This window comes from Amphiprion ocellaris, chromosome 13, assembly GCF_022539595.1.
Source record: "Amphiprion ocellaris isolate individual 3 ecotype Okinawa chromosome 13, ASM2253959v1, whole genome shotgun sequence".
Lineage (NCBI taxonomy): Eukaryota > Metazoa > Chordata > Actinopteri > Pomacentridae > Amphiprion > Amphiprion ocellaris.
The window spans coordinates 15,832,451-15,857,731 of record NC_072778.1 but is presented as its reverse complement, the minus strand read 5'-3'; the positions used below and the strand labels follow the sequence as shown (position 1 = coordinate 15,857,731).

At 39.1% G+C, this 25,281-nt stretch overlaps 2 protein-coding genes across 4 annotated transcripts; one reads left to right on the top strand and one right to left on the bottom strand.

Moving 5' to 3' along the window:
- Positions 1 to 4,509: 4,509 nt before the first annotated feature.
- zgc:162144 (RD3 domain-containing protein) lies at positions 4,510 to 8,678 on the top strand. Its single transcript, XM_035953631.2, has 3 exons — positions 4,510 to 4,648; positions 4,985 to 5,292; positions 6,211 to 8,678. The coding sequence occupies exons 1-3, from the start codon at positions 4,646 to 4,648 to the stop codon at positions 6,581 to 6,583; spliced, it is 684 nt and encodes a 227-aa protein (XP_035809524.1). The 5' UTR covers positions 4,510 to 4,645; the 3' UTR covers positions 6,584 to 8,678.
- Positions 8,679 to 8,969: 291 nt separating this feature from the next.
- On the bottom strand, positions 8,970 to 16,571 carry stx5a (syntaxin 5A). Of its 3 annotated transcripts, none has more exons than XM_023282003.3 (12): positions 16,434 to 16,571; positions 15,804 to 16,034; positions 14,556 to 14,626; positions 14,135 to 14,190; positions 13,964 to 14,034; positions 13,748 to 13,864; positions 13,379 to 13,435; positions 13,195 to 13,276; positions 11,703 to 11,789; positions 11,449 to 11,552; positions 11,146 to 11,267; positions 8,970 to 10,264 (listed from the first exon to the last, which is right to left on the bottom strand). In XM_023282003.3, the coding sequence occupies exons 2-12, from the start codon at positions 15,864 to 15,866 to the stop codon at positions 10,105 to 10,107; spliced, it is 990 nt and encodes a 329-aa protein (XP_023137771.1). In that variant the 5' UTR covers positions 15,867 to 16,034; positions 16,434 to 16,571; the 3' UTR covers positions 8,970 to 10,104. The 3 variants fall into 3 exon arrangements, with proteins under 3 accessions (XP_023137771.1, XP_035809513.1, XP_023137772.1); XM_035953620.2 differs by having other exon boundaries at positions 15,804 to 15,942; positions 16,434 to 16,537; XM_023282004.2 differs by lacking the exon at positions 11,703 to 11,789.
- Between the last annotated feature and the right edge of the window lie 8,710 nt (positions 16,572 to 25,281).

Genomic DNA, 25,281 nt, shown 5'->3' with positions numbered 1-25,281 from the left:
CGGGGCCAGTGACGTAGCAGGGAATGTTTTGGGGAAAGTGCTCGCGGCGGCGTGAACCTCTGATGACCTCTAGCGACGCTGCTGACACTGACAGGCAGGTGGGAGCTGCTAAAACAGTGAAATTAAAACACTAAACCTGAAAAATGTGTCGTTCTGGAGCAATATACAGAATCCAGGGGCGTCTCCAGACATTTTCAGTAAGTGTAGGAAAGTTGAAACTCTTCGAGTGGCACACCAAAACCTAAAGAAAAGGCAGAATTTCAGTTATTCTTTTTTAGGCTAAATTGTGATAAGACGCCCCCCCCCCCCACGGTCCCCCGCCTGACCATTACATACACTGTATAGTCAATTTTCATTTTAGGCCTTTTCGTGGATGCTATTGTAAATTATTTTTTATACTGAGATATTAAATAATTTAAGTTAATGTCAACGTTTAAATGCCATCAAATATCTACACAATGACAATACAAAAGCACAACTGAAATGTGAAAAATTAAAAAGCATATTCATGCCTTTTTTCTTCAAACTTCAAGTACAGCTTGCTCATTCATTTAAAATATTTATATATTGGTATGTGATAAGAAGTAAAACAGCTACAAATAGCTAGCAGGAGCTTTAATTGGTGTGGTAATAGTTAAGTAGGCGAACTAAACATGGCTATGGTAGCTTTTACATAATTACATCCCATCACAAAATAAATTGGATTCAAACTCTGAACATTTGTTTTTTGATTTTTAGAAGCTTAGCAATATTAATGTCTGGGATCAATCACAGTTTTTACCTATTCTTTTAAAAATACTTGCTGCAAAGCTTAATTGTCCTTGTTTGTCAGTTTTTAACTACACTCACCCTAAGTAATGGTACTTTAACATTTACCCAGGTAGTGTTAAACGTGTCCCTTTAAAGTAGCGATACTTTTGGTTACTCACTCTTATCATTTGCTAAAATACATAAAAGCTCATATACTGTAAAATAAGCTTTTTGTGGAACTTTCAATTTCTTACTCTGCCAAAGAAGGAGGCGGAGTTATGTGACTATCGGTGTACGTTTGTCTTTCCGTCTGTTTGTCTTTCTGTGCGCAATATTACTCAAAATGAACTAACGGATTTGGATGAAATTTTCAGGGAAGGCCAGAAATGACACAAGGACCACCTGATTAGATTTTGGCAGTGATGCGGCTTATAATCTGGATCCACGGATTTGTTAAAGATTTCTGTATCATTGCAAGAGAGCATCACAGCATCAGTGTAACCACAAGTGAATATTATGTCAACTGCCTGCTGACGATCATGTGATGCGATCCTACAACAAATCCACTGTTGCAGACTTATCAGGACGTATCTGTTGGAAATTATACACTAACTGCGCAGCCTTGGCCGAGTACTTCGCTCTCTGAGTGCTTTTCTTGTTAAAATCTGCAACAGTTGGTAATGGATCTCAAAAATTTAATTTGCATAAGATAAGTTCAACACTCTGCTCAGGATGCCCAAAATTTTTCTGGCAATTTCTCAACCAAAAATATTCTCCATTCTAATTTATGTAATATTTTATTGACAAAAACGTTACAAAAATTGCTTTTTTGGCTGGATTTTGTGATTTATGAAATGACGAAAACAGATATGCAAAATCCCCTCTATAAAACCCTTTAAGTGTAACATGTAAACAAAAGGAAACAAAAAATTTAAAGCTGGCTTTATCCAATGTTCAGATTTCTGTTATGGAAATGAATGCAAATTAGGATTACAAAAGATTACAGCAGTGCTTGTAACTATTTAAATCAATGTTCGAGGCTCAAGGAAGCAAAATCTTTCAAATGTCATTAAACCTGAAGATTGAAGTTGTCACAACTTTTTTCCTGCAGTGCTTCTGTGTACTTTAAGTACATTTTATTGATAACTGACTTCTATTGTACTTTAACCAAGTGGAACTTTGAATGCACAGTTCAAAGTGCATTTGTTAATATTGAAGTTTTCTGAGGTTCAGAGTTTGTTTTCGTAGTTTATTATACTACTTTTGAATCAAATTTGAAGTTCAGGTAAATAATAAAGAAAAACGCATTTCACATTTTCTTGTCTTGACCACAATTAGCATTACCCCTGAAGCTTCACTGGGTCTCACCACATAAACAATAAATCAAATCAAGCAAAACACAGCTTCATCAGTGACTGGTGAACAGATAATTATTAATCTGCTTTTCTTCTTTTCATTCTGCCCTCTATTAGATTGTTAACACTGTGTCTAGGTGACCTGATCTACCCTTTAATCCACAGCAGGATACTACAGAGCGATACAGACAAGATTTCTATCAGATAAAAACACGTCTGAAGTTTGTCTTGATTGGACACATTCAGAAATGACACAAGTTCTTCTTCACACACCAACTCATTGATGAGGTATGATGAATGGATTGGTAAGATCTTGTCTATCTGTAAACTGCTGTTGTTCATATTGTCAGTGCAGACAGTTCAACAAGAAACCATATTCTACAAACAGCTACTGAGAAAGGAACAAATCACCCCTCAAAGGTTCAAACTAATAGCTGAGATGTGGTCATTTAAAAGCAGCAAGCAACATTTAATTTCTAGTTGGTTGATGTTAACAGAGGTGGTATGCTGGTGCAGAGGTTAGTGCTGGGGCTGGATCCTTCCTGAGGGTTTTCACCAGGCTCTCCAGTGTCCTCTCAAAGGTCAGTTATTTAGCGATTCTGACTTGGATCTGTCTCTTTGTTGTAACCATATAATAGACTGGACACCTGTACTGCTGTCCAGGATCTGTCCAGTTTCACCTGGGTTAACCTTCACCCCCCTGCGACCCTCTGCAGGACAGAGTGGGTATAGCTGATGGATGGATGGATGGATGATGCCAACAGAACAATATCTGAACTTATTAATAATAATTGTGGAGTCCTTCAAGGTAGTGGTGTGGGTCCTCTACTGGTTTTTAAGAGCACAATTCTTTTTCTTTCCACATGATTGTGTTTGTGTAACTCGTAAAAGCAATAAAAAGTATTTGCTTCAAAATATACCTGAAGTTAATAGTAAAAACCGTGCAGAATGAGCCGTTTTAGAATGTGCATTATATTATTGAAAGTTAATTATTGATGCATTAAAGCGTAAGCATCTGTTGCAAGATTATTTTAACTACCACTTTGGATCTTAATTGGTAATAATACAAAGCAATTTATTACTTATTATTTGCAATAATAATTCTAATTTGTGAAGTAACTAGTATCTAAAACCATCATATAAATATAGAGTAGTATTAGTGATGTATATAATGTAGGGGCTTTAAGAGTTTGATTAGTAAAACCTTTTTCTTTTTACATGTGCTGAGGATAATAGAGGGATGAAAGGAGAAACTCTGGACTTCCATCATCCATGCATCCATTTATTGTCTTAAACTTATCCGAAGTCAGGCACATTGGGTGACTTCTTGAAAATGAATCATCAAAATAGCTATATAGATGATTTCTCTCTACTATGAAGAAAGCTTGAAACACGTAATCTTCCCAACACTGCCAGTATATTAATATGTGTGTGACTGGTTGTTTGTCACGTTGGGGGACAAAATTCTATTAAATTCAATGAACTGACGCTCGTTGATAACAGTAAGCAATATTTCCCCTTTAGTTATAGCAGCAGCATGGACTGTAGGCTACTGTAATTAGATTATAACAGTCATTACAACCAGTCATTCTTCCAGGTAGGCTCTGGATTTGAATGTAATCTGGGATTTGGTGGCTCAGTGCTGAGTGGTGTGGAAACCCAGGAACTTGCCTGCAGTTTACCTTATATACAATGTCATATGCTAGCTGGTGAGACAGACTGCTAACACCTGTGAGTGTGAGAAAGATAGATTGCATGAGTAGTTATGTAATCGTAGTGTAATGCTGCACAATAACAGTCCAGTAACTACAGGTGTGCTCAAAGTATTATTGTCTGGCCATTGGGAGACCAATTTTCAGTCTCCCAGCACGTTATTTCCAGGACTGTGCTGGGTGTAATGGTACGCCTAACAGTTTGAAACTAGAAAGCATGCTAATTAAATTTTCATGACTGTCTAGGAATAACTCTCTCTGTGAAAGTGCTTTGAAGTACCTTTGAGAAAGCCTGCTGGTTTAAATGAGCTGAAACCTTCAATACAGCTTCAACTGTGGATACAATTAGGTAAAACTGGAAAACGCGTGCAACAGAAAGCTGGTTAAAGTGAAATGAAATTAAATGAAAATAGTTTAAGTAGCCAACAGTCCCATGCTGTTATGTAAACACTTCATTTGAACTCTGTCAGTCACACACACAAGCACACATCGCTCGCCCAGGTGTATGCTCATGTCATGAGGTAAGCTCATCTCGTCACTCATTCTTTATTAGGCACGGGATTACATTTATTCTCAATCCTACACTCACACACACACTCCACGCGCTCCTCATAGAAGTCCACGCGTTGTCTGCCAGGGACTGTCAAAGGTAGCAAGGCAGTCAGGTAGCTGTGTGCAACCAGCTGGAGTCACAGGAGTTTTATCCACTTTGAATGTCACAAGCCCATGGAGGCCTGCTGCTCATCGGGCTGCTAACTGAGGCTTTACCAAACAACTGGTGGATTTCTGTGAGACAAGAACACACTACAGCTTTGTAAAACTAGTTTCATGGTAAGACTACAATTTAACATCTGTTTTTATACCTATTATACCTCTTTTAAGTAGCATTTTAGTTAAACAGTCAATTAAGGTTTTATAGTAGTTTAGAGGTGAGTGTCTGAGAATAGAAACTAAAATTGGCTAAACACTATGATTAAGTAATTTTCATCCAAAATCTTGTATAGACTGACTGCTTAGGTGATTTTAATTGTCTCCAAATGACCTTTTGGTTTTAAAACTACAACTTCAAATATGAATTTGTCACAACTGCTTATGGAGGATGCTGTTTTTATTTTTCATCCTTGAACTATAACATTACTGTCCACTAAATCTCTGCTTCTTTCTCAGATGTTTCCTTGGTCTGCTGTTTTCTCCCTCGAGCCCAAAGTGCCCGGCCAGCGCACCACTGAGGAGCTGGTAACCAACACTCTGATGCTGGAGCTGGGGGCCATGGTGAAGCGCACTGAACGTATTCGCTTGGAGAGGGCGACGGAGGGTCGACGCCGCCGCCGCAGCTCCTCCTCCACAGCTGACTACAGCTGGCTGGCCAACGCCCCGACCCCACAACCCTACGAGCTCACTCCCAATGACCTGCTGGAGCTGCAGGACCTCTGTACCAAGATCCCTCCTGCACAGTGTGGCCCTGTGATTGTCAGGTAAGAGAGACAGAGAGACATAGAGGGAGATATTGTCATCAGAAACTGTCAGAAAAAGGTCAAACTGTTACTGAAACAGATAGAGAAACCATGAGCCAGAGTGAAACAGAGAGTTAGATACAGGGCCAGAGACAATATTAGTGCTAAAAGAGAGAAATAGATAAAGCAAATAAAGGACTAAGAACATGACATTCAGACAGAAACATGACATATGAAAAAGAAACTGAAGAACTAGAGAGCTGCAGGGCTTCAATCTAATCCCTGTAACATACTGAGCAATATCTTGCTGATACTTTCAGATCCACACTCTTAAAGTTTCAATGATGATTACTCAACCGGAGATCCCATACAATGCTCAAACACCTGTTCTGTTGTGCTCATAACTAGTATGGCTCTGCATTTAACTGAATGGATCAGTCGGTGATGATTTTCAGCAAAAATGCCCAAAAAAACTAAGAAGATCCAGCTGTCAACTGTGACAATCTGCGGATTTTATCACTATCCAATGAAAGCACAAGTACTTCTAATATGTTTGAGGGTCGGACTCTTGGTCAGATATAACATGCAAGTGAATAAAAAATTATGTAAACTAAAGCTTTTAAAAATGTGCTGAGCATTTTTCATTATTTTCATTAAAAGCAAGGGGTCATTGCTGAAACTCCACCAGTCACCTCTGCAGGAAAATCCTCATTAAATGAAGTTTTGCACAGATTGTCTGGGTGGTATAATCAGGGTTCATATCTGACCAGGGGTGTAGTAAAAGACTTTGGACCCCGATAAAAAGATAAAAAGACTGCCTACATGCTGGCAGTGCCTCTTTTTTGTTGTCTGTCTAACCTTGTTTCTATTGTTTTGTCTTGACTGCCACAGTCCTTATAAATGTGTCAACCCACATCACACTTATTCCTCCCCCTGCAGGTTCCGGGCGCTGGTGTCGCAGATGGAGCCGGAGGTCCACGAGGTTCCCCGGCTGTTTCGCTCGGTGCTGCGCGACTGCGTGGACGAGGTGAGCGGGAATGACGCTGTTCAGACGCAGGACCCAGTGTTCGAGAAGCAGCAGCGCAGCAAGAGCCTCTCCTTCGTTACTTTCCGCACCAAGTTTCGCACTGGGAATTTCTTAAAGGGCAGCGGCATGAGAGGCTCCAGGGGGAATCTGCAGCAGCAGGTGGATTGGTCCGACGAAGAGGAGGACGGAGAAGGGGAGGAGGAAGCCATCAAGGCCCGGTCGAGGAAGGGAAGGAGCAAGAGCATGCCGGAGATCACCCCTTTGGAGCAGAGTGCTCAGGGGTGAGAAGAGAGAGGGAGAGATAGTGAAGAGGAACTGATGTGAGGGAGGGGAACAGTGAGGGAATCAAATTGAGCCTAAATTATAGAGGGTGAGCATAAATATGGGGAAGGACAGAGAGGGGAAGAAAGCTTGTAGGGATATGGGGGACAGAACAGATCTGAAAACTTCTTCTTTCAAAAGATGGAGAAATGTCAAGAGAGTGGACTTTTATAGATTTCTTTACTTTCAACTTTACTGTCCACTTGCTGATGAACTTGAAGTCTTTAGTCCAAATCCAAAAGCACTATGGTTCTGGTTTCAAAATGTCTGAAGCAGCATCATCTCTGTGTATCAAAGCTACAAATGTTTTCTCATGAAAATAATACTTTCCTGCCTTAACATGCACTCTAAAAAGCAATTCAAGTAATCTATTTGCACACTGAATTAAATGAATGGCTGCACGTTGATTGCAAACATTATTTTGATGAGTTGGGTTGATAATCCTGGTAACTGCATCAACTTAATATTGTGTGTAATTCAAACCTAAATTTCTGTTTTGGTGGACCAAATTCATGTTTGAAATCGGTTTGATAACTTAATTTTTCTTGAGGCTTTTTCTTGAGTTCAGAATTTCAAGTCCTTTCTCTTACCCCAACATGTCTGGACAGTTAAGACTGATGATTAAAAACACCCTTGATTGCAGCGGAAAACCTAATTTCTTGAACTCAAGATAGTTTGTTGGTTGAACATAATTTCATTAGAAGTTGTCCTAACTCAAAAAGATTAATGCAAACTTGTGCGTTAATTTTTTTAAGCCCAAACAGTATTTCTTAGCAAGTGGCTTAGATGTAACAACATTGCTTCCTCTACATTGTGCAGAACTATGAACTCCTACTTAACCCTCCCCACACATCGTAGCTCGATCAAACCAGCTCACCAAGGACTCTAAACTACTCCGTGCTCCAAAACCACGTTGACAGGATTGGTTCCTCTGTGTTGTTACATGTGATCATGTCATCGATACACTTAAAAATGCTCAGCAATGGTGTTTATTGCTTATTCTGCTCATGATGGGTCTTCTAGCATATAAACAACATCAACAACAACAAAAAAAAACACTTGATTTTCACCGGAGGGGGTCTTTAACATGGGGATGTTTAGCAGCATCATCACCATCTCATGCAGATGTAAATAGTAGTATGGTAACATTTTCAAACTAGAAAAGCACTCAGAGAGCGTAGTACTCCACCAAGGCTGCTCAATTGTATCATTTCCAACGGCTGAAATCTTTAAAACATTTGTGCATCCAGACTTTAAGCCGCATCACTTCCAAAATCTAATCAGTTGGTCCTTGTGTCATTTCTGATCTTTACTGAAAATTTCATTCAAATCCCTTAATCGATTTTTGAGTAATGTTGCTAACAGAGAGACACACAGACAAACCAACAGCGATCGTCAGATAACTCCGCTGAGGCTCCGCCTCCCTGGTGGAGTAATTATCTATAAACACAAAGTAGTTTAGCTTAGCAGGTATTGGGTCATACAAAGTTAAATTTTGACCTGAGGATGGCGCTACATAAAAAGGTTGTGGATCACCACAGATCTTACAATCTGTCCTGAGGGGGGGCATCAGTATGTAAACCAAATTTAATGTCTAAATTCATGTTTCAGACAGACAGACGCTGTCATCCCATGAGTTACGTTCGTGTGATGACTAAGAACTGCTGCATTACTAACCTTTGCATGCTTCAGGTATCTCTAAAATCAAACATGTTATGCAAGGGCTCTGAAGAGTAGCTCCTGATGAATCATAAACACGCCTCATGAACTGTCCCTTTAAAAACATGTTATGCAACATACAGGACAGCTGTATTCTGCCATAGATGAGGGAAGGTCAGCTCAGGGCGTTTGTCGCTGTACACTCAGCAGCCACAGTTTGGCTCCAGATCCTCAGCCTTGTCCCTGGTGCTCTATCTTAGGGCAGATACTTGTAAGCAAGAAATAACTAGAATAATGTCTTTTTTAATTGTAAATATTACGTGTTTGCAGAAATAGATATTTATAAATTGAAATACAATTTCTCTTCTGTGCGATTAAATCTTTGCTTTTTTCATGAAGACATCCGTTTGTTTTGATTGAAATATACAGTTGTGTAACATTTGAAACTAAATGTGACTGCAAAGTGCTAATTTTTTAAGTCCGCTTCTGTAAAAGGAGTTTAAAAAGGCAAACTGTATATATGTAAATGTGTGTGGCATATTGTGATGAATGAAAAAAAGAAACAAACTGTATGTCCCTGTGTTGTAAATATGCTGAATATAAATGGTAGCGCTGCTCTGCCATAACCCAGCTCGGCTAAGTATATCACTGCTGACTAATCCTCTTATCCCGAGAAAATCTGAGACATGAATACCAGCACCCCATTATTATTTTATTAATGTGCACTTCCTTATCAATACATCATTATAACTATTTGCACTTTATACACTGAGGTCAAGGCATTTGGCTAAAAAAAAGGGAGGGAAAATAGGAGCAATGTCTTCTTCTTAAAAAGCTGTGGTCATTTAAATAACATCCTGTACATTAGATAGATAAAGAAGGGGAGCACAGACATCCAACAGACACTTCCAGGGAATCCGGCTGATTGAGTCACTTCATTAGTGGGCCTTCACAACCAGCATAACCCCTTCATAAGCACTGATCCTTTCTGCATCACTGAATGAGTGAGGTTTAAATTTTTCCAACCACTCAACCTGCCTGACAGCTGGCGACCAGGCAGTTTCATTTAAAAGCACAGCTCGTGGCTCAGCTACACCGAAATCTTCCCTTCAGCTGGCTGCGACTGCCTTCTTGTGCCTTTAGGATCACAGCGAGTGTCTTCGTAACGTGTCACAGTTCAATAGGAGTACCCATTTGGCAAATAAACCTCAAAAGCAGAACAGAATGTAACTGGATAAAAAAAAAAATTTTCACATGGTAACTGAAGGGTGATTGGTTAAGAATCACTCATAAATGAGACACAGTCATGCTCTTCCAGTAAAAAGTAGGTCAACTAGAAGCAAAAGATCTTGAGGATAAACTTCAGTTCTATTGTTTGGCCTTGAAATAATAATAGAGAATGAAGTGTGTTACAGGGGGTAAACAAACAAAAAATTCTAAATTATAAGACAGTTTGTAGAATCAAACCAATAAATTATAGCCATTTTGATTAAATGTTTATGAATAGTTGGTCAAAGTACAATACAGAGCAGTTCTGCTGCTCTCTCTCTCTCTCTCTCTATACAAAGTGGGGATTTCTAGACAATATAATTGTTTTATTTGGACACAGTTCAAGATCCTCATTCTTCACTGAACTGTGGAATAACGTCAAGAGTCTGTGGCATGGGAATAACTGGAAAGTCTGTAATTGTCCCAAGCCTCCATCAAAACCGTGATAATGAAGTCTGTCCATCAAATACTTCATCTGGACACATCGTCTCAGTCCAGCTTTAGTTGTACTTGCTCTCATCTGATGTGCTTTTCCTCCGTCCCTCAGTCGCTCCTCTTTAAGCGAAGAAGACGACAAAGATGATGAAGAAGACGACGAGGACGAGAAATATCTTAATCATCAGCCAGCGGTTGGAGGAGACTGACTGGAAGTACTTGAGGATCTCTGTGTGGGCGGCCTCCACGTTCAGCTGGGTGTCCTCCACATTAGCATCGATCCTGTGAAAGCAGAACAACAGTCAGGACTGTTACTGCTTCTCTCAAGATGATGACTTGAGTAATCACTGAAGTATTTATCAACACAACATGGAATTAGTTTTTATGTGATTTTGCCTTTAATTCCCATATGTTTGTTGATAGTGGAAAATATCTTTATTTACTCTCTGAATCAGTTGTTTATTTTCAAATGGCCAAAATTAGACCATTAATCGGCAAGAGACGATAAACAAATCATCAGACTTTCCACTTTCTGACGGTCCTTGAACTACTCATCTGATGTCCTGTGCAGATATAAGTTTAGATTTATATTTCATAAAAAATCATTTTATTCCACGTGTTTCATTTAAAAACCCTTCAAAAAGAAACAGCTTATTCAAACCAGATTCTGTACTAACTAAAAATTCTGCACTAAGCACAACTGTGAAGTCATTCTGACTTAACTTCTACCAACAGATTCGTGACAAAAATTCAAGCACTTTTCAGTGGAACTGGGCTGAACTGCATGCTGTGTTTATGCCAAAGAGACATGGGACAAGTATAGAAACAAGTTAAAAAAGGAAATAGTAAAATATCTGCTATATTACTAACACCTGTGGGAAAATCTTTTAAGTGTGGATTCTAGATTTCTCTGATTTTTGTAAAAGAAATTATCCAAAAAATGTTTAGGATGTGTGACATAACTGTCATACTGCACAGAATACATGCTTGAGCTTTCTGTAGTCGTGGCTGTGCTGTTTCCATAGAGGTGCTGATCTTTATACTGCAGTGAAAAATGAGCCCATAATGTGATGGAATATCTATCTTGCTCAAAGTAATCTTTCTCTCTTTTTACCCCCCTTCATTTTTTGTCTTGTAAATCTTATATTTTCTATCTTGCTCACCTCTGGATGGTCTCTTCTTGCTCCTTGACCATGTGTGCCAGCTGTTGGAATATAGATCCCAGCTCCACGATGGTGCTTTCAATGTTCTGCATGGTGTCTGCACGGCTCTGGATGTATGAGTCCTGTAGGCAGCAGGATTTTAAAAAGGGACCCAATAGAGCATTTTAGTTTAGTATTATTAAAAGTTAACATTGGACAAATGTCCTTCTTATAGAGCGAATTAAATAAAAGTGCACATCAGCTGACTAAAAAAATGGAACTGTCCATCTGTCTGACTTTGACAAACAAGCACCAACATCCTACCTGCTCATCAATAAGTTGGAGTTGCAAGGGATTGGTCTGAGAGTCCATATCGATGGCGACATCCCCCATGCTCCGGGACTCATCCTGCATCAGGACCGAGCTCTCTGAGGGGAGACAACAAGCAAAACACACACACATGTTCAACGACATCAGACAGAAGTCCTCAATGATAGAGGGGAAAAGCAGAAAGAACAGCGGGCACATACAGTAGCTAGTTATACCCGCTGGGAGAGTCAAACGTTCCAGGGAAATACCTTTTAAATTTGCGGTTGTATAGCCCTGGTAGTCATTGCGCGGCTCGCGAGCTGCATGCGGCTCCTGGGCCCCTTTTTTGCGGCTCCCTAAAATATTTTTTAATTTTTGCATTATAAAGGACCAAATACAGTAATATTCATTCACAAGGACGTTGAGCAGTTCCCTATTACAACAACTGTTGCTTTGAAAAGTACACTGGCAGTCAAAACATCTCAGCAACCTTTGGCATTTTTAGAAAAAATTCAAGCGTGCCCAATGTAACACCAGAAAATTTGAAAATATAATGGGTAAAAGTGTGTGGAAAACAATCTTGATCCATTCAGTTGATCTGCATTTAAGAGTGTATTAACTGTCCCATATGATAAAAATGTTTGTCAGTAACAAGTAACTTGAATCGGGCTGCACAGTGGCGTAGTGGTTAGCACTTTCACCTTGCAGCGAGAAGATCCCTGGTTCGCGTCCCGGCTTTCCCGGGATCTTTCTGCATGGAGTTTGCATGTTCTCCCTGTGCATGCGTGGGTTCTCTCCGGGTACTCCGGCTTCCTCCCACAGTCCAAAAATATGCTGAGGTTAATTGATTATTCTAAATTGCCCGTAGATGTGAATGTGTGAGTGCTTGTTTGTCTATATATGTAGCCCTGTGACAGACTGGCGACCTGTCTAGGGTGTCCCCTGCCTTCACCCGAGTCAGCTGGGATAGACTCCAGCCCCCCCGCGACCCTAGTGAGGATTAAGCGGTGTATAGATAATGGATGAATGGATGGAAGTAACTTGAATCAAGCTGTTAAACCAACACTTCTACCATCATCTGTCAAGAAAAATAAAATCATGATCAAGCTAATTTTCAATTCGACATAGGTTCTTCCCAATAACGTAATTTTCTATGTATTTACAACGAGCATTGTGCTTGACAGTCAGCCAAAAAAGCTGCAATGAAGGCCGTACATGAACATTTTACTGACAGTGTAAATTCATGCACAGGAAGCAATTGAGCTTCCTGCATTCATTAGAGGGTCTCTGGTAAGTAGCCTTTTTAGCAAAATGAGGAACTCAGCAGGAGCCACACATGCCAAAGCCAAAACTAAGGAACATTAAAGGAGTGTTCACTCTATTATGTTCTGTGAAAGTGAAAACAATTTGTAGATGAAGAGCAATCAACGATTTAGGATTTATTTCATAATTTGGGAAGTGTTCATATTCAAAGAGGAGTGGAGATGACCATGCATCAGACAAGTTACAATGACACCAGTAACCCCGAACCATTGGTTGTGCTGCAGGAGATAATGTTTAGGTTGTGATTTGATTGCACACAAAAATGTGGCTGAGACTAAACTTTACAGGCAGACAATATAAGTATAGAGTGAACACACCATCATGAAGCCACAATAGCATGTTTTGTTTACCTGTGGGTACCATTACTTTAATATGAGACCCTTGTATAGATCACAGTGAGCGGCTACAAGTGTGAAGCTAAGACGCCGAAGGACTTACTGAAGTTGTTGGCCATTAGAGGAGAAGATGATGCAGGAGGCTGGGAGAACTGCTCTCTTCTGCTGCGCTGTTGCTTCAGGTTCTGCAGGACAAATGATAAAGAGTTAAAAAGAGAAGAAAACCTTAATCCAGTTCAAAAGTATTTTCTGGGTTTAAATAATAAAGTGCATCAAATGCTTCTCACCTCTGTTCGGACTTCCAGGACTGATTTGAAGTCATTGGACATCGAAGCCAGTTTAGACTGTGGGCAGCAGTGAATAAAGCAAAATTAAACTAAGTGTATCTTCATTAATCTGCGTACATCTATTTCTGATTTCACTGCACACGAACAACTTCACTCAAAGGTCCAATAAAAAACAGAACATTTTAATAATACCTGATTTCAATTTAGAATTTTATTTGCACCTTGTTTCTCTTCAAAGGAATTTCAAAGTGTTGCCCAAATTGGCAAAAACAACACAAAAGCCAAGTTTGGCAGGCAATAAACAGTTTCATGTACTTGGACTCCATGTACACATACAATATAGTGTAAGTTAGATCTTTATGAAATCACCTGTAATGACACCACTATAGTGTTTGAGTGGGTTTGGATGTGTCGACCACCTGGAGCACCACGAGACCTCACCAAGTCCTGCAGCTGTGCTATCTGTTTGTTTAGACTGTTGATGTCCTAGACACATAAACAACCCAGGGGAAAGAGAAATCAGTGTATATAGTCATATTTTACATGTACAGGACCACCACATTTCATGCTGCCAATTCAACTCACTTGTTTAATGATGTATGTTAGTTCCTCGATCTCCACGGCCTTGTCGTCAAATAGAGATTTTCTTTTTGCCACTAAAACATCAAAACAACAAGCAAGCAGCATCAGCACCTTGGACGATATCGCACACATACATTTGAAATAATGTTGAAGCAACATAAAATGAACACTTACAAATTGTGAGCTTTTCCAGTTTGGCAAATGTGTTACTCAGGTCTTTTCCAATTCTCCTACAAGGACACAAAAAAGAAATGAAGCATTCTTAGTCACACACAGACTAAACAAATACTCCAACAGTTTACACTCTTACCAAAGTTAGATTACTGGCAGATTATAATATTTTTTCCATCTCCCTGTCTACTACCTTTAAAGTAAGGCTGGCATATGGTACTCTAAACCAGTCACTCCACTAATAATTCAGATCAATCTCACATATTTCAAAAATGTGGTTTACAAGTACAATAAGGCTTTTGTATGCAGCAATGAGGCAATGAGGAGGATAATAATGTAACACGCAACATCAACACAAAATAACAAGCACATTCAGCAAATATTTCTAAGCTATTCAACCACAAAATAAACATGAGGAACTTACTTGGCCATAACTGTGAAGTCGCTGCGCTGCCTGAGGGCACCGTGAGCTGGTTTACTGGGCTGGACACCATTCTGCCAGGAGAGGTACAAAATAGAGAACATGAAATGGAAAGAAAAATCTAAAACAAGAGGACAAGGACTGAAGAATTTCTCAACGTGTTTTAGAAGTAATCACTGATCAGATTACAGGAAACTCATTGATTCCATTGTTGTTGTCTTGACCAACATCATGGCTAGTTGGTAAGCCGAAACTCTAAATATTTCCTGGTTATAAATCTCCTTCAGTTCAAAAATAATGTTATGACCTTTTTATCAAAACAAGGAAACAACTTCCTATCACTTTTGGGTGCTATTTGCTTGTGATCATAATCACTTCTTTGAGAGTTGAAAAAATAAACATCACAATAATACATCGGCCAATATTTTACCATTTTACCATAAATGGGTCAGTGTTCTGGTAAACAAAGCATGTAAATGTGAATGTTTTCTTAATGTCAAATGTGTATTCGGAACTCTGTAGTGCTGTGTTTATTTCTGCTGATATCATTACCTCTGTGACACAACTATCTGGCACTTTATGAGAACAGCTGTTTGACTGTCATTCAACTTTATTTTTGAAAATGGAAATGACATCTGGTCGCTAGTTAGGGGTTTACAGCAGAACCATTGAGCAATTTTAAATAAAAAATTGAAATAATGCAATTAGCAAGTTGCACTGCAATTTAGGATATACAAGATGTGACTATTAAATAATGAGCCTACTGCTGTAATTCAGTTTTATTTATGATAATTTGAATATACTGAAATTCTTAGGGTTTCCGAGTGCTGTCGATCTTGCACAGTGTATAATGAACTGAGGTTTACCTTTAAGAAATACTGTGCATATCGAATCACAATACCAGTCAGAAAATTACATTAACATTTAAATACATTCCCCCAAAATGATTCAGCCCCAATCTAAAGTAACACAGACGTTTCAAAACAACCAAATGATGTCCAAGGTTGTTGGCCTACTCTTAGATTACTTCACCAGAGGAATCTATTGAACACAATATGGAACCGAAACAAAATGCAGAGAGAGAAATAATCAAGCAACCAAAACCAAAAGTAACCAAACCTGTTAACGGTAAAATCAACAGAAAGTACCTTGAAAACACATCAGTGTACTTAAGGGAGTTTTACCACATTTTGACCTAACGTGACGCCGTTGTTGTTGTGTGGTTTTGCCTGGGGTTTACCCCCAACATACCTGTCTGCCCTGGAGAGATTTGCAGGCTGACTGGAACTCGAGGGTCCGGTCACGGCACGTCATGTCGCCGCCGGTAAAGGGTCACCAGCCGGCTGAAGACCAGAAACCACCTGAGACGGTCGGATCCTCCTCGGTTGGTCTGTTTGGTGAATAAATACGAACACCTCTCGGTATGCGGACAAACTCACATCCAAGGTGGGGTATCCTTCATGGACATATGCACACACATGTCTGCGGTAACGGAAAAAAAAACAACTGTTAGCGTCGCACGCTGAAAAGCAACAGACAGAATTTGTCTCCGTTAGCATCGACAACACCTCAAAATCCAGGCTATAGTTAATATATAACGGCCCCAACTCACAGATAAATCCGCAGGTGAGCTAAATATACCTATCATTAGGTAACAATGATTATCTCGGGTCTGGACCAGGTCTGCCTGAATAAAGGCCGCCCATCACGACACAGCTGATCACGGCCCGACCGGCTAGCTACAGGCTAACGTTAGCTCCAGAAAGCTAACCGGGCTTTCCGTACGGTTCCTCCCGTTTTGCATCGGTGAAATTCGACCTGAACTGACGATGTGAGGTTTATTCTTATTTAAAGGACACATATCAATCGATTCCAACTTACTTGAATAGGGATCACACCATATTTCAGGAGCCCTCGACGTTTCTGATGAAAACTAGTATACCCAGGAGTTAAAGTTCCGATCCGGGTCATTTCCGGCTCTGACGTAGCTGCCACGTCTACTTTACTGAGCCGGAAAGTCCGTGCAGTGTCCGTCCGGCTCCAGCAGGGGGCGTCCTGCGTCCTGCTACCAATAACACACCAGTATTTACTGTGTCCATTCTCTAAGTCAATGGCTCCCAAGGTTATTTTATCCACAGCTTAAAGTTCATTCGTACCACCGGCCATGTTACACGTTTTGATTGTTTTGTAGATGTTATATAATATTATTTGCCATCTAGAGGGAACAATATTACAGTATTTGTTCATACTGTTCACTGTCATTGTTTAAGTTGGTTTAGTTCAGTTTGTATCTGTACTACCACTGACAGAAACTAGATGTTTCAACCATTTATCCATCTTCTAATTGATTATATTAACTGTTTATTCATTACTTTAATCATTCTAGTTCTTCCTGTGCCATCTGCTTTTACGAAGCGTAATTCTTTGTGATTTTTAGCTATTTCTGCTGATTAATGGTAGCTTTCTATGACGTGTTGCCAACTATGTTTACCTATTATTAAGCTATCTACATCCAATAGTTAAACCTATTTATTCATTAATTTTTAGCTAACAATTGCATTTTAATCTGTTGCTATCTATTAGCTTTCAGCTATTTCAAATTTTTATCCAATGCTTCTACTGACAGCCTACAATTTAAACTGTTTATCCATTAAATACCTATAGTTTTACCATTTAATTATGACTTCTACTTGATTACAATCAAGCAATTCATTTTTTTCTATCGCTATTTATTTGCTTTGTGCTATTTGAAACTTATCAATATTTCTATTAACCATTTAAATCTATTAGTCAACTACAAAATGCCAGTGATTACACATTGAAATCTAAACTGAATAGAAATATAAATGCAGTATTCAAACTGTCTTCTTTTCTTTCTGACTTTTAAAAAACAATTTTTAAATGGTTCTCCAGACGGCTCTGATGCTTCAAAGCACCGTCATCAACTGAAGAATCTATTTAATGGCAGGTGAAACCATAAAATTAGAGCTGCAAATAGTGATTGTTTTTTTATTAGTGAATTATCTGCAGGCTATTTTCTCAATAAATCATAAGGTCTATAAAACATCAGAAGACCAATTTCCCAAATGCCGAACTGGAATCTTGTAATATGTTGTTCTGTCTGATCAACAGTTTAGAACCCAAAATACTATAAATGGAAGAATCTAAAATGCTGAAAAGTCTTGTATTTACAGGTTATACATAAAAAAAAAATTGTGAGAAAAAAAAGTTAAATATCAACTTAAATTGTTCTGCTGAGAAAATGTTGCCAACTGTGCACAAAATTTTTTTGAGCTGTTCAGTGGGCAACAAATTCTCAACCACTTAATTAATCCACACCCTCATCATTTGTCACACCCATGATTTTCTGGTTTGTTACTCCACCCTGCATCAGTTATTATTTCCAACATACACTGGAAAAAATGCTCCTCTCAAAACAAGAAAAAACCTTATTTCAAGGAAATTTTACCTTTTACCATTTTCAAACTTTAAAACGGGTCAATTTTGACACAGGATGACACAAGGGTTAAATTTATTTTGAGTTTTCTTGTAAAATTCAACTTTAAACAAGATAATTTCAAGATTGTTTGACTTAACAAGAAATTTAAGATGCATTGTCTTAAAACAAATCCCTCCATCTTGCTGAAATGTCACTTGTTTAGTGAATTTATCTTAAACCAAGTGGAATGAGACATTTTGACTAAAAATAAGACAAATAGACTTGGTAAGATTTTGAGTTTTTGCAGTGTAGTGTATGCTGAATCATTTCATGATGTCCAATCTGTTGTAGAGACACTGTGTGATGAACAATAGATACTTATTTGTCTATGCTAAAAGAATGGATGGTATCTAGTAAAATATCACATCCTGCATTTCTACTTTCTTTTAGTAATGAACATATTTTCCTTGAAGGCCGTGAGGTAAGTTATCTCTCTCTTTACCTAACCCTCCTCGCCCTCTGCAGCTCAGCACACCAGCTCACCTACAACTCTGCTCAGCCACTATAAAACTACTACACAGTGTCAAGCTGGAGACATTTAGCTGTACAAGTTCAAAGTGGAAACTGATTTAGAGGGAGAATAATAATAGAGAAAGTCCCATCATGCATAGTGACAAGACTCAGGTCTGTTTGAGAAGTCCCACTCCGTGTTTTTGAGAGACATTCATTGATATGCTACAATTTCAAGGTGGAAATGTTCAGCCATGGCATTGACTTCTCATAATGTATCTTTCCGCATTAAAAAACAACAATTTGATTTTCACTGAGAGGGGTCATCAGTGTGCAAAAGTACGTTAGTCTAAACCTATAAACCCACATAAACCTGTTAGAGGCTCCACAAGACAAAACTTAGTTGTTGCAATAGACAGGTTTTTCAAAGGAATCTCATTTTGAGTATCAATACTATTAACAATAGGACTGATCAACCCTAGAAACAGACTCATCACATGCTAGATCCCTTCCAAGTGACACAACATTGTTGTCAGCTCAGCAACGTTTGTATCTCTGCTGCTGTTACATGAATTCGATCATCTCTTTAACTTAAAGAATTCATGTAACAAATGTTAGTAATTGTGTTTCAACATGCACGTCGTTAAGTAATTATCAGAGGATTGTAAAAGGAAATACCCCCCTAATGGTTTGTAAACTCATATTGAGACAATTAAAATATACTCCGAAGTAACCTGGTAATATTGAGCTCACTACATGAATCGTGAAGTATTTTACTGTCGTATATAAGCTGCTTTAAATAACAACAGTATTGATATAAATGTTTCTGGCTCTGGGAATGCTTGGCAAATTTAGAGTATTTTCCGATGCTGGAAAATTACACACCTCAAGTTTAGTGCGCAGAAATGTGACTATTTTTTGTTAATATATCCGTCATGTAAGTGCAGCATAAAGTTAAACAATAGATAACTTGAAACATGACTTTTACAGATTTACAAGATTTCACAAGGTATTGCACTTGAGTGTACATTCTCAGAATCAGAATCAGAAAAGCTTTTATTGCCAAGTGGTACACTCAAGGAATTTGACTTGGTGCATAGAGACGGTAGAAGAATAAATTAACAAATCTAAATCTGAGAATAAATGCTAAATAAAAAATGCTAACAAGTGTAAGTAGTACTGTGTAAAAATAAGTGTAAACAAAGTACTGTGTAAAAAAAAAAAGACATAAATTTGCTTAGACCAGGGTAATAAATTAGAATATTATTTAAATTACAATACTGCACATAAAGGTATTGCACGAGCTTGAATATTGTATATGTATTGGACGATGCACTGGTACTGACATTAGTCCTTAATGATTTTCTCATTCTCAAACAAACCTACAAATTTTATAATTTGCACCAGCCAATTACCAACAAAGAGTTTGCTACCTATTCAAATTTATATCTAGAAGAATTTGGACTCTCTATAGCGGTGTTTACTAATAAGAGTCTGAATAAAATGTATATATTACAGCTCCGAGTCATTTAATGACAGTATTAGAGTAAATCAGGTTGGTTTACAATATGTTGGCCAATTTTAAATCTGACATTACTGGATACATTGGAATTTTATCCACAGCAACAGAATTTTGAGCATGTTGGAAGCTTGTAATCATAATCAAAAGTCAGAGGAAACAAAGGTGTGTATTATAAGTTTTAGGCCTACAGTATCAAAAACATTGATTCATAAAAAATAATCTACTGAATAAGATCAGTGTGTCTCAGTACAAAACCTGCTACAAGCACAGCGTGATGGGCGATTACTGACATGTTACCGATGAAAGAGAAATTAACCTTTAAGCTACTGGGAGCAGAGAACACTGAGCAGACAGAGAATGTGATTGGCTGCTGCCTCAGGTAAGTCGACCTGCAGTTATGGTATGGAGACAGAGATAACATCCAGCAGGTTCTCTGATCTCCTCTGACTCCTACTGGTACCCGCATCCTCCGGCTGACAGGTTCAAGCATGTTCAGACCACAACTATGTTCTCAGCCATTTACCTGCTAGACCCACAACCGCAAAAGCCTCAGCCCTCCACCATCCCCCCTGAGCCCTGCATCTACTTCAGCTGCACTCCTCTTCACCTTTTATACCTCACTTTAATCCACAAAACGTATCTCTTCCCCTTTGTGTTTTTAGACCTTATTTGATGTTTCAATCTGTTTTGCTGCACAAAACCGCCCATACCAGGACAGAAGAGGATTTTTTTCATCCAATCTCCCTTTTCTTTGTGATTTTATCTTTTGTCTTGTATAATATATACTCAACTGTAAAAATTTCTTCTCATTTATCATTTATATTCTTATAATGTGGATATTTTTCATGCATTGGTGAGCTAGTCAGTGCATTACTTTGGTCCTGATTGAATGCGTTAACAATACGGATGAACTTTTGTACTCATGTTCAAGGTGCCCAGAGGATGAATCCTACATACATTCAAACAAACAAACAAACAAAAAAATTGGATCACTAGCTGAGCGCTTTTTTTTTTTTTTTTTTTTTACAATTCTGCATGAGAATCATTCTTTCAAGTTTGTATATAAGAACGAGAAGGGCTAACAGTTTCAAAGGAAGGGACTCACATGCACACACTGCCAGACCAGCGAAGCTCGGATTACCACAGAAATAACTCCTTTCTAATTACACTGTTGTTCCGCTCTACCTCTACATGGCAGATCTTGTTTGGTGCTATGTCATTGCTTTTCCATGTTCATAATCTTGCATTTTGCGCCTCTGATTTTTCCTCAGGCCAAGATACACTGCCTGGCCAAAAAAAAAGTGGCCACCTGAATTTATCTAAGCAAATAGGTCAGAGCCTTCCACTGGATAGTTACTGATGAATATGTTTCAGCTACAACAACTTATTTAACTCTAGCTGATGCAGTGAGGAGCTTCAAATTTCTTAAACAACCATGTCAGAAGACATATCCTGTGGCCATGGAAAGGATCTGTCTCAGAAGGGTCAAATTATTGGTCTGCATCAAGCAAAGAAAATAACTAAGGAGATTTCTGAAACCACTAAAATCAGGTTAAGAACTGTCCAATGCATTATTAGAACCTGAAGGATAGTGGTGAACCATCATCTTCCAGGAACAAATGTGGTCAGTCATATGGTCTGATGAGTCCAGATTTACCCTGTTCCAGAGTGATGGGGGCATCAGGGTAAGAAGAGAGGTGGATGAAGTGATGCACTCATCATGGCTAGTATCTACAAGCTTGTAGGGGTTAGGGTTATGGTCTGGGGTTGGTCAGGTTCAACAACATTATGTTCCCTAAGAATGAGGTCAGCTGACTACCTGAATATACTGAATGACCAGGTCTTTCCATCAATGGAGTGTTTCTTTCCTGATGGCATGGGCATTTTCCAAGATGACAATGCCAGGATTCATGGAGCTCACATTGTGAATGAGTAGTTCAGGGAGCATGAGTTCATTTTCACACATGGATCGGCCTCCATAGAGTCCAGACCTCAGCCCCATTGAGAATCTTTGGGATGTGCTGGAGAAGACTTTGTGCAGCGGTCTGACTCTCCCATCATCAATACAAGATCTTGGTGAAAAATGAAAGCAACTCTGGACAGAAATAAATGCTGAGACTTTGCAGAAGCTTATCGCAAAGCGAATGAGTGCCATACTCAAAGCTAAAAGCAGTCCAACAAAGTATTCGAGTGTGCAACTTTTTTTTGGCCCGGCAGTGTATATTTGAGTATAATGGTCCAATACTTAAACCTGATGACATTCCCATCAACTTTGGCTCATTAGTACTAATTAGCAATGTTAGCATGCTAATAGGTTAAACTATGATTGTTAAGATGGTACCCATTATAAACGTTAGCATCGTAGCATAGTTGTTATGAGCATGTTAGCATGCTTATCTTAGCATTCAGCTAAAACTAAAGAACAGCCTAAGAGTGTTGCCTGCTCTTACGAGCATAATGGATGTGAATATAGTAATGTAAAACCATTTTTTTGTCTTACTTTGTTGTTTTGAATATTTCCCTAATATTGTTAACACTGTCTATGTCATCAGATCAAAATATGTGATTTTAAAAAATCACTGAATTATATCATTATCATAAATACAGTATTCCTACCAAATTCTCAACCTGTTTTCACATACGGTTTCCCCTGTAGTAACAAGAACCGTAAATCTTTTATCAAGGTTAATGTCCTTCACTAGAATGAGACAGACAAGGTCTGTGGATCCATGTTTCTGTTAAAGATAACACAGTTTGTTTGCTCTGTAAAATGAAAAAAGTTCTTTGTGTTCACAAGAGACTTTAAAAAACATTCACTTTCCTGTCAGCTTAACAGAAACCAGCAAACACGTACGACTCTCCTTTACGTTGCACGTATTGAACTAAATCTCACTCTTTCTCTCTCGGTCTTTTTTATCTGTTTGTCTCACACATACAGGAGCACTGATACCATCTAACAACACACACTAACAGAACAGATAGCGTCCAGTACCTGCTTCAACACAGCTGCTGCTACAAAGGCAGGGAGGAAACCATGGCTGGAATTATTAGAAAAACAGTGACTCTGAATGCAGAGAAAAGCAAGGTGGAAAAATACAGGAAGTCCTGATACAAGACTGAGAGAGACAAAGTGAGGGATGTAGAGGGAGAGACAAGTGAGCTGCTGGTTGAAAATGCATCGGATGTCAAATTAATGTATGAGAACATACATAGAAACATAAAAGTCTGAGCTGCGACAGTGTTTCGGCCTTTGCCGGTACAATTAAGAACATTTTTAGGTGTTTCTGAAGAGTACAGACATTCAAACGGCAGGTTTTGGAGTGAGAGCATCCTCTCTGTATTGAGATATATGACTCATTCTGTCCTTTTCTCTTTCTCTCTCGGCCTCCCTAATCTTGCTGCTATATTTAGTACTGGCATTATGCCCTTCGACAGATAAGTTGGCAGCAGCCCCTCCTCTCCTCTCCTCTCCTTCCCTCTCCTTTCCTTCTTATCCAGTCTCCCCTTTTCTTTCCTCCTCCCCAGAACACACAGTGTGAGATCCAGCTGCCACTCTATTATCAGAAACATAAACTACAAGCTATCAATCACTAATAAATCTGCCATATGTGATTTTAAATTTCCAGGCAGCAGCGGTGACACAAATAGGCTGCTATCAACGTTATTAGTCTAAGGTCTGCTCTCTAATATGAAAGTCTAATGAGGAAGCGCATGAGGACTGAACATCATATTGCTACCAACTTTCATCATCATTATCCTTAATATCAGGAGGATATAAAGCCCTGTACTGACCAGTGCTGCTGCAGGCAGGTTTGTGCGCAGCATACACCTACAAATACACTCTAATACTTGCAAATAGAAACACAAACCACTGTATTTTTTGTGGAACACTGTAACCACAGCTGACAGCACACAAACTTGGTTTCACAGTATAGAAGCTCACTGGTGCCACATGAGAAAAAGATAAATGGATCAGTTTCATTTATCATACTTACAGGCTAAGCAATCATGCTATGATGTGACAGCTTGCACATTAAACCTTTCACATAGGACCGCTCACATGTTCAGAGAACACATGAACCGAGGAATATGGCTTATTTACCTGAACTGATTAAGTTCTGCTTCATACTTGGGTTGAAACATGATGAAATTCTGCTGGTATTGATCATGATGGATGACATTAGCTACACATACAAAAACTAGGATTTTAAAATGCATGGGGCTGTAGCTGAAGGATGAATGAGTCTGACCCTGTGGAGCCTTGCATCATTTCTCACTGATCAGCTAGAAGAGCACTGAAGGCTCCATGAATACATCCATCACACACGATTATGGAAGAATCTTGCCAGTTTTAACCCAAGCAGGAAGTAGAACTTGAAGCACGTCTGTTATGCAGATCACTGTAATCCTAATTATTCAGTAGAAGACAATTGGACTTCTCTTTTAGTTCTTGAAGTCATTTCACCTCTCATCCAAGAGGCTTCCTCTGTTTAAACTGATGTGGAGTCTCAGATATATACTATCATCCCCAACTCACACGGCTAATGGCCCACTAATGACCGAAGATTCACATGCCTCGTGGTATGGGTGGTTGTGGAAGTGCCAAGATGAAGAAGGACTAAAAATGTTAATGGTGGAGAAGCTGTCAGTGGAGGGATCTCAAGACTGTATCGTAAGTAACTGTTAAGTGGTGCTATAGACCCCCTCCTCTGTTTAGAGCTGCTGGAGTCTATCCCAACTGACTCAGGGCGAAGGCAGGGGACACCCTGGACAGGTTGTCAGTCGATCAAAGGGCTACAAATAGAGACAAACAAGCACATTCACACTTATGGACAATTTAGAATCACCAGTTAACCTCAGCATGTTTTTGGACTGTGGGAGGAAGCTGGATTGCCTGGAGAAAACCCATGCATGCAGAGGGAGAACATGCAAACTCCATGCAGAAAGATCCCAGGCCTAGGAATAACTGGGAACTTCCTGTTCCAGTTGCATTCCTCTCTCAAACCATCTTTCTTCTCTTTTCAGAACGTGAACATTGATGTCTTCAAAAGAATGTCGTTTTTGTCTTTAGATGCAGGTGAAATGCTGAGCCCGGTTAGCTGGATCTCCTGTGTTAAGCCACATGCTTGGGGAGCTGCTGTTCATTCTCCTCATATAAAGGCCTGTGCACTCCTCCTTGCATTAAATTGCATATACAGTGTTGCTCAGCTCTTGTTTGGGTGTTGTATCCTCAGGTTGAACCAGTTTTTGTGTCAGTG

What these genes read in the sequence shown, in the direction of transcription:
- zgc:162144 (XM_035953631.2), top strand. An exon ending in TGTGGCCCTGTGATTGTCAG is followed by an intron (nt 5,293 to 6,210) that starts GTAAGAGAGACA and finishes CTCCCCCTGCAG; the next exon opens with GTTCCGGGCGCTGGTGTCGC.
- stx5a (XM_023282003.3), bottom strand. Translation starts at nt 15,866, where the DNA reads ATGACGTGCCGTGACCGGACCCTCGAGTTCCAGTCAGCCTGCAAATCT. An exon ending in GACTTCACAGTTATGGCCAA is followed by an intron (nt 14,191 to 14,555) that starts GTAAGTTCCTCA and finishes GTGTCCTTGTAG; the next exon opens with GAGAATTGGAAAAGACCTGA. An exon ending in CTATAGTGGTGTCATTACAG is followed by an intron (nt 13,436 to 13,747) that starts GTGATTTCATAA and finishes TGCTGCCCACAG; the next exon opens with TCTAAACTGGCTTCGATGTC.